Source organism: Pinus tabuliformis, chromosome J (genome assembly GCF_031772625.1).
Source record: "Pinus tabuliformis cultivar Carrire ecotype Pingquan chromosome J, CPIR1, whole genome shotgun sequence".
Classification (NCBI taxonomy): Eukaryota; Viridiplantae; Streptophyta; class Pinopsida; order Pinales; family Pinaceae; genus Pinus; species Pinus tabuliformis.
In genome coordinates, this window is record NC_142295.1 from 1,054,830,725 (window position 1) to 1,054,844,893 (window position 14,169).

General features: G+C 34.6%; 1 protein-coding gene and 1 pseudogene across 1 annotated transcript; one reads left to right on the forward strand and one right to left on the reverse strand.

Annotated features, from left to right (window-relative positions):
* Window positions 1-3,102: 3,102 nt before the first annotated feature.
* LOC149230566 (metallothionein-like protein EMB30 pseudogene) lies at window positions 3,103-3,532 on the reverse strand (annotated as a pseudogene).
* An 878-nt stretch (window positions 3,533-4,410) lies between these two features.
* LOC149230567 (nucleobase-ascorbate transporter 2-like) lies at window positions 4,411-7,497 on the forward strand. The gene is made up of 9 exons (XM_089381346.1): window positions 4,411-4,575; window positions 4,679-4,863; window positions 5,136-5,232; window positions 5,409-5,495; window positions 5,615-5,673; window positions 5,783-5,874; window positions 5,987-6,064; window positions 6,161-6,321; window positions 6,430-7,497. The coding sequence occupies exons 1-9, from the start codon at window positions 4,411-4,413 to the stop codon at window positions 6,658-6,660; spliced, it is 1,155 nt and encodes a 384-aa protein (XP_089237472.1). The 3' UTR covers window positions 6,661-7,497.
* The last annotated feature ends 6,672 nt before the right edge of the window (window positions 7,498-14,169 follow it).

The following is a 14,169-nucleotide window of genomic DNA, read 5'->3' on the forward strand; positions in this document are numbered from 1 at the left end:
AGAACACTAGCCATGGATTTGCTTGTTCACCACTAAAGTTTAGCATTGACCAATAGACTTTATAATGTTTAACTTCGATAAATAAATATTTATTTTTCAATGTTATTAAAAATATAATTTTCAAACATTTTGATTGAACCATAACTTGACATCTTATTACATCATTTGCACAAGATAATTCCATGTGGATAATTGCCTCACATATTTTATGCCATAATTTATGGGTATTGTTGCATATTCATGCATTATTTTTACATATTTGTGTAGTGATTTTTTATTCTTAATCTTTGAAAGAAGTAATTAACATATTTACCATCAATTACTTTCCACCATAGTTTAAACAATTCATTGTATAAAAAATAGATAGGAATAAGATGCAAATATATTTATTTGCTAGGAGATACTTCTCACTATATGTAGGAGTAAGACTATACATGTGTATACTTACTAGTGGTTTATGCATTTCCATGTGCTTGAGCAGGTAATTAATTTATTCACTTCACATCTCAATTTATTACTTCCTCCCAAAGAAAGACTATAGGATTCTATTTGTCTATTAACCACTATCAATTTAGCTAACATTGACCAATGTAGGTTATAATTTTTTATGCAATTTTCTCATAGCATAATTTTTAACTTGAGTGGCAGGGACTAATTGGACTAATTGTTATAGATTGATGCCTACCTATTGACATTTACCAATCATTTAATTTATATTGTTACGATAGTATATAACAATATCATTGAAATTTATACACATTTAAGCTAAAATTTTATAAATGAAATTAAAATTTAACTCAAAATTTTGTAAATCAAATTACTAAGAAAGAACAATGTTGATATTCTTGAATACTCCAAGTTGAGTAGTTAAAAGCTTTGAAAATTGAACACACATGAATAATTTTGCTTTATAAATTTAATATAAACATTATCACACATTTGGAAAAGGGATAGAGTAACACAAGTTTTGAATTACCAAACTCCATTGAACCATCTTCCGCTCAATAAAGATTAACCCCCTCTCAACACTATAACAATGCAAAATTCAAAACAATCAAAACCAAGCCTAGCCTTTTCATTGGCAAAATCAACCTTAAAAAATAATTTATCATAAAGCTAGAGGAAGAGAGGGAGAAATAAAACCCACAAAAGGTCATGCTAAGCCCCATACAACCATGAGTTTGATCTTGGTCATAGGACACAAATCCCTTCCATGTTTTCCAAAACTTAAGAGGTTATATTATTAACTCTCAACTCCATCCTAAACCCCAAAACCTAGAAAAACAACGAGTAAAGACTCAAGAAAGACTTAGAGTTTAATATGGATAAAATCAAAGACTACCCATATTGCACATTATAAGCAAATAAATAGTGATGTAAACAAACCACAGGATGTAAGAAAATCAAAAAAAGAAGATAAAGAAAAACAAACAAAAATAAAACAACCTCACATGATCATTTAAAAAAGTAACATTCCCTTGTGAAATTGCCATAAAAAAACATTATATTATGGCTGCGATTGAAAAATTACAACCAAATAACTCAATCTCACTTCACCACAGTGACCCAACAATGACCCAACTCCTCTAATGTGAACTATAATCACTAAGAAATTGAGCACAAACCAATAACTATTGTGCAAACTTTAACATCTAATTATCAATAACATGCAACATTATATCAAAATAAACAAATGCCACCTTACCGAAAAAATCTCAACCTAAAAATAAATGAAGTGTTCCATATACCACTCACAAGTGACCCACTCAAAATTACAAATAAGTGTTCCATATACCACTAACAAGTGACCCACTCAAAATTACAAATAAAAGTGAGCAAAAAAATATACCACCAACAAAGGCAAATCTCCGGTATATTAACAATGTCAGATGAACCCTAACATCAGAAAAAGATGACAAGATTATCACAAACTACTCCACTGGAAAGTTTTGTAAGTTATTAGATACCACAGTGGCACAGCCTGCTTCTCAATCTGTTCGTGCCCGCCCCTATATACGGCAGGCCACCAGACCACCACCCGAAAGAAGAACAGGTGGATAACCAACGGAAAGTATGGAACCTCAGCCTCCGGAAGTGTGTCACAGACGCACCTCGAATATGAGGAAATTGGTCAGCGTCTTAAAGTGGAGCACGCACGTCATCTTTATCACGAATTGTGACTTGGACGTACATGGTACTGCGTTAGGTGACGATCTAGCACTATTTTCTGTGGTTTATTTTGGCAAGAGCTAATGAGTCTGTCATAGGGTATTAAATTCTCACTTAATCGCAAGCTCAAGCTCGATAGACGGATAATACGCGTGCGTGATGACTAGATAAATAAAAAATAAGCGCTCGTGATAACTAGATAAATAAAAAATAAGTGCGCGTGGTGATTAGATAAATAAAAAATAAGGACGCACATGTTATCGGGCTATCAAGGTTACAGCTAAACGGGTATTTAATGCCCTATGACAGGCTCGTTAGCTCTGGCCGTTTTCTGTGGGGTTCAACATCTGATTTTTTTTGCCGCCGTTTACTTTCTGTCAAAATTAGCATTATTGGAATGGTACATCCGAAAGGCTGTATTTTAACTCTTTACATTTTGATTTTTTTTGGGAATATATTTCCCATGGATAATTTTGTCCGAAATTTGATAAAAATCCGTTTGAATCACACATTTATTACGCCACAATTTTCGGGTAGAATCTCCCGCATCTTTCCTGATCATTAGGCCTTGAGTTTATTTTGGGTCCTTTTTTTGGAAACTTATTTGCGTTTTTCTAAAGAAATGGAATCAAGAGCAAAACCATATTCTGTTGTATGTAAAGTCTTATCAAGCACTCAAACACAGGAATCAAAGAAATTTAAGCTGCAGAGCACAAAACAATTAACATGCCATGAACAATACAAGAGACATACTGAAAATCCCAAGTCTATTTGAACTGAAGTTTAAGTGTTTATTTAGGAGTACAGGTACAGTAGCCTCTATGGCCCTCCAAAACCATCCATTGGGTCTGATGAAACAAACATACGTTATGATATACTGGACTTAGACACCATTTGGAGAGACTACGACTATTAGAGAGACAATATATTGACTTAGATGTGGCAGCTGCAAGTGCCACACTGGCAGTTTGGCCCGCACTTGCAGTCGTTCTCCAGAGATACATCTCCACCATGCCTGTTAACATCAAATCCAAAATATATTCAGTTATCCTATCATCTTGAAACCATAAAACGAAAATTTATAGCAACTTATGCAGATAACGCGGTACCCCATCTCATGGCTGGTTTGCACAATACCGTCCATCTGGAATCCCTTCTCCTTGCAAAGCAACAAAACAATCCAAACATGGAACGAGCTTAGTCCTACCTAGATTCGAACTCATGACGAGCGGCATGAAATTTGAAAAGGAAGAAAGAGAAATTGACAGGAATTGGGATGAAAACAGTAGAGAAAAACAAAGTGGACAAAATACGGGCACTGGGTTTTGTCAGCGCAGTTACAATTTGCGCTATCGCTCAACATAGGGCAGCCCAGGACCGGAAAGAAGTGCGAGTAACTGACAGGAAATCTGGAATCCTGGTTCCAGTAATAGTTCGAACTTCCGGTGTGACGAAGTCGGCCAAGGTCTTTTGAATGAAACACAGTGGAGCACGCATCAGGGTTAAATTTGACGCCGGTATATCCGTTTTTTTGTGTTTTTACATGTTATCCGTTTTTTTTTGTGTTTTTACATGTTAAATACTATTGGTTTCCAAATCTACACGGCTCACTGACCAATAATTTTGAAATGTCATATTGACGGGCGTATTGAAAATTGACGGGTTTAAATTTTTTTTTATTATATATATATACACCGTATACTGCAGTGACGACAGAGTTTAATAGCTGTTTCAGCTTTCAGTAAATGTTCACTAAATGGAGACCCAGAACACCTCCTCCTGCTTTTCCCGTGCCCGGTTTATTTATAATATTGGCATGCCTGATAAACACTGCATGATAAAATCTAGACTCTGATTCGATAGGTTGAACAAAATTCCCATATCCCATATGTAATGATAAAAAATTATTTGTTTTGATCACTTAACAACTCTAACTTTATATAAAGTAAAGTATGCGCAGCTTTGTATAATTATTTTTTTAAACCGCATGAATGTATATGCAGAGATTTCATAAAAATATAGACCAGGGGAGGTAATTGGTACGATAAAAGCGTAATTAGGCCGATAGGCCTTCCTATTGAAACAGACCTTTCGTCGTTACTTTCTTTCTCATGCTGACACGTGGCATCGGGAACAGAGTGGGCATAACTGCAGAGTTCTGCAATCTCACGCCGACACGTGGCATCGGGAAAAGAGCGGGGATAACCGTAGAGTTCTGCAAGCGAGCTGCGTCGTGTATTCATGGATATTGATGAAGACGGTTCTGCTGCTAAATTCGTGCCGTTTTCTTCGGAAGCTTATTCATGTAAGAGTTGTAATTCTAAAGCATGGTTTTTAACATTTCAGGTTGGTAAATGCGTGGAAATTGGTTTGCCAATGCTCATTATATTTGTTGGATTTGCACAGGTATTAATGATGTTTTTCAGTAAATTACTTAATTAAGCAGCTTTGGATGCATTACGATTTATGGTCATTGCTTGACTGGTTTTGATCCTCCCGTGTGATGCAGTATTTGAAGCATATCCAGGCACGAGATCTACCTGTTTTTGAGCGCTTTCCGGTGCTTATTTGCATTAATCTTGTGTGGGCTTATGCTCATCCGCTTACTGCAAGTGGAGCTTACAAGCATGTGCCCGAGAGGACAAAAATCAACTGCCGCACTGATAGAGCTCACCTTATATCATCTGCTCCTTGGTATGTGGTTTTATGACCAATGTAAATGAAAAAGGAGTGCCTGCAAGTTACTGATGGCTAAAAGAATAGTTGATTCATTGATAGCTATGATTTGATTAATTTTTTGAATATAATTGAATGCAATGATTTGAATCATCATTTAAAAATGGATGTGGTATATCCGGAAGATTCTATAAACATTGAACGCAATAATTTGGATCATTGTTTACATACAGATATATCGGATGAAGTTTTCCATGTAATAAGATCATGTTTCAAAATTTTCTATGCAGGATAAAGTTACCCTATCCTCTGCAATGGGGTGCCCCGACTTTTGATGCTGGCCATACGTTTGGAATGATGTCTGCAGTTCTTGTTTCTCTTATTGAGGTTATATACTGCTGCCACATTTTTACCTTGTGTTTTCAAATAAGTGATCGGTGTTATGGGATTTGGCATTTGAAGTTGTTAGATCTCTAAATATTATGAGGCAGACATGGTTCTTCCAGTAAATGCAGTTGTAATTTGACAATAACTTATCATGAAAATTTAACAATGAACTGCAGTCAACTGGAGCATATAAGGCAGCTTCACGACTTGCGAGTGCCACACCTCCTCCTGCATATGTTCTTAGCCGGGGTATTGGATGGCAGGTGAACTGGCTGGGCTGATTGGATTAGATTGAATTTCATTTTATTTGAATTGACATAATTCACGTAGATGCGTTTATTTGGAAAAATGGATGGAACTTACTAGCATTGTTATGCTCCAGGGTATTGGCATACTATTAGATGGCCTTTTTGGGACAGGAACTGGCTCCACTGTTTCAGTGTGAGTATTCTCTGCTCATTGCAGTTTTTATGAAAATATTACTATTAAGAGTACTGCATTTTTAGAAATTCTGTTTTAACTTTTAATTCAGGCGATGTTGTTATTTCAGAGAGAATGTTGGGCTTCTTGGTATTACTAGAGTAGGCAGCAGGCGTGTTGTGCAAATATCAGCTGGCTTTATGATCTTCTTTTCAATATTAGGTTGGAGACTTCTCTTTTCTTGTGATATATATACTTAGTTGTTTGAGAGAAATGTTTAGAATCTTTTCAGAGTCTTTGATATTAATGTATTCCTGTATTTACTTACATTTAGGGAAATTTGGAGCTCTTTTTGCATCAATACCATTTCCCATATTTGCTGCATTATACTGTGTGCTCTTCGCGCTGGTTGGTAAGTGATTTCAATCAATCTGAATGAAATAAAACATATTTGGAATTTTAGGCCTGTGGGTTTCCGAGTGTTTCTATTTACTGCCATTTTTCCCAGGGGCTGTTGTTGTTTCATTCATCCAATTCACTAACATGAACTCAATGAGAAACCTGTTCATCTTGGGAGTTTCCTTATTTCTGGGCCTGTCTATCCCACAATACTTCAATGAGTTTTATGCTACTTCCAGAGTGGGCCCTGTCCATACAAATGCAGGATGGGTAAGTTCAAAAGGAATTCTGAAGCATGCATTGTTTTGATTTTCAATGTAGGATGTAATAACTTGATACAAGGTTTTGTGCCTAATTTAATTTGTCATCTGTTTGCAGTTTAATGACTTCCTAAACACCATATTCTCGTCACCGCCGACGGTTGCACTAATTATTGCATTATTTCTAGATAACACTCTAGAAGTTGAGAATTCCAAGAAGGATAGAGGGATGCCATGGTGGGTAAAATTTAGAAAATTCAGAGGGGACAGTCGGAATGAGGAGTTCTACACTCTACCATTCAATCTCAATAAGTTTTCCCCCCAACATGATTTTGAGGATCTGTTGTAAGATTGGATAATGCCCACCAGCAAATTGTCAACTGAATGTATCATTATGATATTTCCAATTGGTTCATGAATTGGGATACTCAATCCTAAGGAGATGGTAACAGGCATGCATCTCCCAATGATTGAGTCATCAACCTTGCAGTTTTTTTTTTTTTTTTGAAGGAATACAAAGCCAGATGATGTGAGAGGTAGAGCGGCAATATGCATATGTTTCTCTTACAATATGATTGTAATATCTTTTGTTTCTCTTCTGTGGGAAATTTTGTACAGGAGTTCAAACAATGTATATAAATAGAAAGATGCAGAAAATGACAGTCAAATTTTGTACTCAGAATTATGACAAGAAAGCCCCTACTGGGTTTGTGAGGAAAGAGAGCTTCAACACCAGTTCTGTCTCCAACCGCCAAGATGATCAGTACGCTACTAATATGTTTAGTGAAGAATTTCTGCTATTCTCTTGTAATCTATAGGCCCCCAAAGCTCCTCATAGATGAGAATATTTGCAGGATGTTAATATTGTTGTAAGTTTGTAGTAGTTGTGGAATGACTTACTTTTGTGCTGCTTCTCATCTTCAACAACAAGAGTTTCTGTGGTGAATAAGCAGAATCCATGTCCTGCCTTGTGAAGCAGCTCTCCACTGTGATAGCGTTCTTTGTAATGTCTCTAATAAATCCTGTAGACTTCTATTTCATTCTGTAATATGATGGGATTCACTCTACAAGATTAGGGGATTCACTCTACAGAGTCCATGTCATACCTTCTGAATCAGCTCTCCACTTATGTTAATTTTCTCTGTAATGACCCTAATAAATCCTATATAATGAGATTTCATTTTGTAATATGGTGGGATTTCACTCTACAAGATTGGTTTCAGTTTTACTTGTATTGTGGTATATGAAATTTCTCAGTTTTACTTGTAATAGGATGGGATTTCATTCTGTACTATCATGGGATTTCCCTCTGCAATATTTGCTACTAAATTTTACAATTCCAAATTAATAATCCTATCGGCCTCTCTTTGTACCTTTTGGGACAATTGCTAGTTTAATATTAAAAAAAAAAATCCCAAGTCATGAACTTATGATGAAAAAGTGTTATATAGTTAAACTTGCAGAATGACGCAAGAAATTTTAGAGTTAAGTGTGAATGCCATCTCATGTAGCATGAATTAATTGGGTTGGTGACTCGTAACCTCGAGGCTTCCAGTTAGTAGTTACCATCTTATTAGTGATGTTCACAACTTCCAAACTCCAATTCAAGTTTAAAATTCTAGTCATTTTAGCTATCAGAGTGTGAGAACAAATTACAGAACACTCGCAGAGTTTGAGAACAAGAATATGTTGAGTGGTTCTTAAGCTTCTTGCCGGTAGAATTAGCGACAGGTAGGTGGTTTGCGCTTGATTTTAATATATGAACAAAATCTTCTTGATTCTTTTGTGTTTTTGTTTGAAATTTTTTTTTGCTTTTTTATCCGAGAATTTTGAAATAATGACTCTATTGAATATATTTACATTCTTGATCAAACTTGATTTTAATATATGAACAAAATCTTCTTGTGCTTGTCAGAATCTTCTTATGCTTGTGCTTGTTCTTGCTGGACTTTTCTCTGCTATTCACATGGATTATTAAAAAAGTTATTTACAATTGTAACAAATGAAGGACTATTGATTAGAAGTAAAAATCAATTTATAAAATTCAAGGTCATAGGAAAAATTAACTTGTCTGCTTGGCTTTCTATTCAAAGAGAGGTTTTCTGTACATTTTATTTAAGTAAATAATGGATTTTTCCAATTCATATATTAGGAATTAGACATTCATCACCCAAAATAAAATTAAAACAACCAAAAACTCAATTCAGAAATACAAGTTTCTTAAACCCAATTCAGAAATACAACTTTCTGAAACTAATTTTAATTAGAAACCTACAATAATCAGTACACCATATTAAAACGACAGGGCATTTGTAGAATGGTAACTAATTGCCATAATTTATGATCCATCAAAAGCGCTGATCATTACGTACGAGCAAAAGCAATACAACCAATTACATGATTGATCCATCAAAAACCAAAACAAGAGAGATTTCGCCCATCTTTACATACAAGCAAAACCAATACAACCAATTACAATCAAAGAGGGTTAAAATGGCCATCTATTTCATTATTTCCACAATTATAAATGTTCAACCATTTACATTTAGGACTACCATGTCTTTGCCACAAGGTCTCTACAGTACCATCTCAAAATCTGAACCCTTTAAAAATCCAAAACAAAACAACCCGCTAAATAAAAAGTAAACCTATATACACAACTGCCATTTACAAACATTTTCCATTCAGTTAACCAAAGATTTCAATGCCCTAACTACAGGTTTAGGCTCACGTTGCTTGGGTACAATGACAGTTAACACAGTGTTTTCCATTGAAGCCTTCACCTAGTCCATCTTGGTATTTTCTGGTAGCCAGAAACGCTGCAGAAATTAGTGTAAAATCAATGCCAAACAGTTCTTTTTTAGTAAACATTTATATCGCATAATTTGTATTGATGACTTTAGTTATTAGGTTTCTGAGATGTTCAATAAATTTTGAGTCCATAAGACTTTGAAGTGTCTTGTCTATTTTTTTTCTACCGCCATTGACAATAGCCACATTCTAAATTTTTACACGCTGGCTTTCATAATTAGTTGGATTCGTGTAAAAAGGTCATAAGCAAAGACGAAATTATATGCTTTGCTAGTCAAATATAATTAAAAGTTTTACAAAATTGTAAATATTTTTCTTTGAAATTGTGAATATGGGTGTGTGAAAATTGTGATATTTAATAAACGGATCTCTTTTGAAATTCCCAAGTTGATAAAATAAAATTATTCAAATTTCAAGATGGTTTATGTTTTTCTGAATTTTTTTCAATGAAAATGGATTCATTATTTAGATGAAAAATATTAATTAGCACGTGAATATTATTTTACCTTTATATAATAAAGATGTAAAAACAGTGAGTCATTTATCCTACAGTGTGTAATATTTACACGGATTTGTGCAAGATCGTTGCATTAGAGTGGGAGATAATGTGTGTTTAGTACCATCATAGCCTAATGGTCTATTCTCATAGCCAAAGCCAATAGATGTGATTGGGAACCTCTAGAATTAGATTTAATAATCAATGAATATAAATCTGTCATCTTTGCAGATTTAACTAGATTTACTAATTTTCATAAATATAAGAGAAGTCAATTTATTGATATTTCAAAATTCAACTGTTCGATCTGTTTATATTGATTGAATTATGGAAATATATAATTCAATTACTCTAAAATATATAATTATGCGCTACCATGAAATAGTTATACGCTGATATAAACAAAACATATCTGTGGATGATAGAAAGTTTAGAGTGACGAAGAAAATGTGTGAATTTTTTTGTCTAATTTTAATTGCAATAATATTTAGAGTGACTATTTCGTATGATAGTAATTTTATATATATATATATATATATATATATATATCCACTTTATAATATATCTTTTTGTTATTTTTTAGAAACAAAAAATTTACGAATATGTATCTATTTATTTTCTCACCATTTTTATTTTAAAATGAAAAAAGAAAAAAAGATGAACATTTTAACAATCTGAAAAAATCATAGAAAAGTTTTATTGACTATTCTAAAATGAAAATGTAAATATGACACTTAATTGATTAGTACAACACATCATGAAAACTTTGCAAATTATAAAAATTAAATAAAACTTGTACAAATAAATATTAAAAATCATATGATAAGCAATTTAAAAATAAAACTGTCATGAAAAAATTCTGTGATGGATAGAAACACCCGTCAAATTTAATCCCTGCACGCATCTCATCTTTAGCACAAACGTACAAAGTACAGCTAAAAGCTAAAAAGACGAATCTAAAAGCTATTATTTCGCTGAAAATAACGAACCTGCCAATGCGCAGTATATGCCCTATTATTTAGGTGGGGTTAATGTTTCAAAATCTGAGTTTAAGGCGCGCTTCTACGAATCAAACATTATTGCGATGCGACATCAGGGAGGAGTTTCCGTTGGACTCCAGTCTCCAGATAAGAGTTCAGTGATTTCAGTTAAAAGAATAATGATGGACTCTGGACGAATCAAACTCAAACAGGATGACGATGCATGATGATGCGCAAATTTAATGGTTTCTAGTCGATATGAATCATGGTAATAATTATTTAATTTAGAAAGTCATGGTTTCTTAGTTTCGAATCACAATCAGAGTCACTGTCACAAATGGCAACTTCAGATAATAATGTGTAGCGTCATTCTTGTTGAGCTTTAGAGGTATTATGATGCGTGAAATGTGAGAATTTGAGGTTAGGTTGTGTAATGCTGGTAGTGTAAGAGGATATAAAGAAGATAAATGTAAATTTTTATTAATTCTGGTTTTTGTAGTTTTGGTGTTTGGAATCGATTTGCAATAGTCTTACTTGTGTCCAAATCCCTGGAGGCGTCAGTAGTGTAAGAGGATACAAGCAAAATAAACGCAAGTCCCATCACCAATTCCGGCCTCTAGAATTTTGGTGTTTGGAATCAATTTGCATAGTCTCAACCCATGTTCAAATCTCTAGATTTTGGTGTTTGGAGTCGATTTGCATAGTCTCAACTAGTGTTCAAATCTCTAGAAACGTCACCTATAAACCCTTAATGTAAAAGGATTACAAGTAAAATAAATGCAAATCTTAGAAGATTAGTCTCACCGGGGTGTGGCCATGGACAAGATTTCAGATACAATTACTTAGTCAGCACGCCATGGACAAGGTTTCAGATACAATTACTTAGCGCAAAGTGACTACATTTGGTCTTTAAAGAAATTAATAAAATATATAAGCAAGCTGACTACATTTGGTCTTTAATGGAATTAATAAAATAGATAAAAACGAAATAGTATCATTTTAAGTTTTTGAGTTCGTATAATTAAAATGTTCAACAGATTTTTTCTAGATGCAAAATCCATTTTGATTTTAAAAAAATATTCAAAATCTGGTCAAAGAGTAAAAACAAGTTACACCTTATTTATATAGATATAAAGAAAGTTCTGTTATTTTTATTTTAAAAAATATTCGAAATCAGGTCAAACTAATCTACTCAAAAGACTAAAAAACGATCTACCTTATTTATATAGATATAAAGAAAGTAAAGAAAGTTTTGTCACTGTTTTGAGAAACCAGTTATAAATGTGTAATGATATGGAGGTTTTTCAGTTATAAATGTGTAATGATATCGAGGTTTTTCAATATCGAAGGAGGACGTATTTTTAGTAGTGAACATGTTGCTCTTTTATTTTTAAATATTTTAAAAATAAAATTTCAAAATTTTTAAATAAATTAAAAAAATATTTATGTATGAAACTGGAGTTAAAAAAATATTTATGTATGAAACTGGAGTTATGTGAATAGTAGGTAACTCATAAATATAATATTTAGTTTCTTATTATTTAATAATCTATTTTATTTATTTGAATAACTTGCTCTTCTCTTCATAAATATCTAATTTTATAAACATAAAAGTCATTTAAGTATGTGATGGTTCGGATAAGCTAACTTTACTCTAAAAAAAAAAAAGAATTATAGAACTTTTTATTAATATAAAAAGTTACATAGAATATGCATTAAGCATTTGATTTGGCTGTATGAAAGTAGATCATATAGCCCACAAGATACAACCCTACCTACAAGCAGAAAAAGAAAGTGCCGCTCCTATTATCCGGAGTGTAGTCAACAACAAAAAACCAGCTGGCCTAAGCCTTCCTGCCCTTCTTCTTCTCCACTTTTTGCCAACCATCCATGTTGTGAGTGGAGTCAATAATTGCAAGCTGGTTTTCCACTGTGTTCATTGGTTGTTCCTTTTCTGAATTTGATCCTTCAGGACTATGACTTCGTTTATTACTACTTATTTCTAGCTGAAGTTCTTGTTCTTTTTCCTCATTAATCTCTTTGTCCTTATTGTCCTGATTTTTATCCTTTGCTGTATTATATTCTTCTTTCTTTGCTGTAGCTGCCTTCTTAGATGCAGCGTCTATGTTCTGCCATCCTTTCGGCTTCCTTTGTTGTTGCTTGCTCTTGTTGGAGCTTGGACATGCATTGTATAGATGACCTGTTTGTTGACATCCCATCTGAAAGCTGTGTTCTCATAGTCCAACGGTTGTTTCCACTGTGTATTATTGAAGTTCAGAATTATGCTTTCAGGTAGTCCTCGGCTGAGATCTACCTCGACACATATTCTGGCAAAAGTAAATATTCCTTTTAGATGTCTCTCTGCATCTATTTTTAAAATTCTCCCCAAGGTATTTCCAATAGCTGTTAGAGCCTTTGGATGCCAAAAATGTAAAGGAAGGTTATGCAGCCTGACCCATACTGGCATCCTTGATACCACCATGGTGTTGGCATCAAAATCAGGAAACCAAGGGGTAATAAAAAGTCCAGCACTGCCCCAGAACCATGGCCCTTGGTTGAGAACTGTTTCCTTTTCTTCTTCTGTTTTAAAACATACTATAAAGAACCCCTTAGGGTATAGGAAGATTTGGCATTTTTTTGTCCAAACCGAATGGATCCATTGATACAATGCATCAGTTCTAGGCCAAAAGCCATTGAATCTACAAATAACTACATTTTTTTTTAAATCTGAATATACATTATTTACCTCTGGTATTTCGATGGAGATAGATGGGCTCTCCGGAATTTGATCTACGATGTACTGCCCCGGGGGTTCAGTGCCAGCTGTGGGGTTTTTCCCCTTGCCCTTTACTGCTTCTTTGAAAGACCCTTTGCTTTGCGAGCTAGTTCCAGTGCTTTCGGCACCTCCGCGTAATCTCATATTGAGAATGATTGTAGAGCCTGACTTGATGTTGTAATCTTGCATTGTTCTGCAGTCCTGCAGCGATCTGCCCTCATTTAACAGGTGTTGTTTCCCAGCTGGGTAGCCAGTCTGATCGGCGATGTTGTTCTTCAAATCTACAACCCTGTCGCTATCATTAGTCCAGATCAAGGTTGTGTTTCCTTTTGGCGTCTTAATAAAAATTTGAAAACCGGATCTGGTAATCTGGGGTGGCTTGATTCTTATCAGATCAGAGCTGTCCAGATCCGTATCCGATCTGTTTAAAAACTTGCTCTCATGAACAGAGCTTTGGATCTGCCTTGCCTTAGGGGAATTTCCTGCTTCTGAGTAGAGATCCGCGGTAAAAGAATTTGGTTTTTTCCCATATCCCTCCTTTGGCTCTGCTTGGATCCCAATAATTAGTCGCCCGTCTATGAAAAGGCTTCGATCCAACCCTTTTCTCAGGAGAATCGGCGTGCTGGTTGCCGTTCTTCCCAGAAGACTAATCGCAAGAGCTGTGGCGTATTCGGCAATGAGATTACCTTTTCTTGGGCTATCTAACTGGGGAAATCCACGTAGAATCAGCGCATGCATGATTTGAACAGGCAGATCCACTGCTTCCGGTGGGTTTTGGGGTGATCCGGCCCCTCT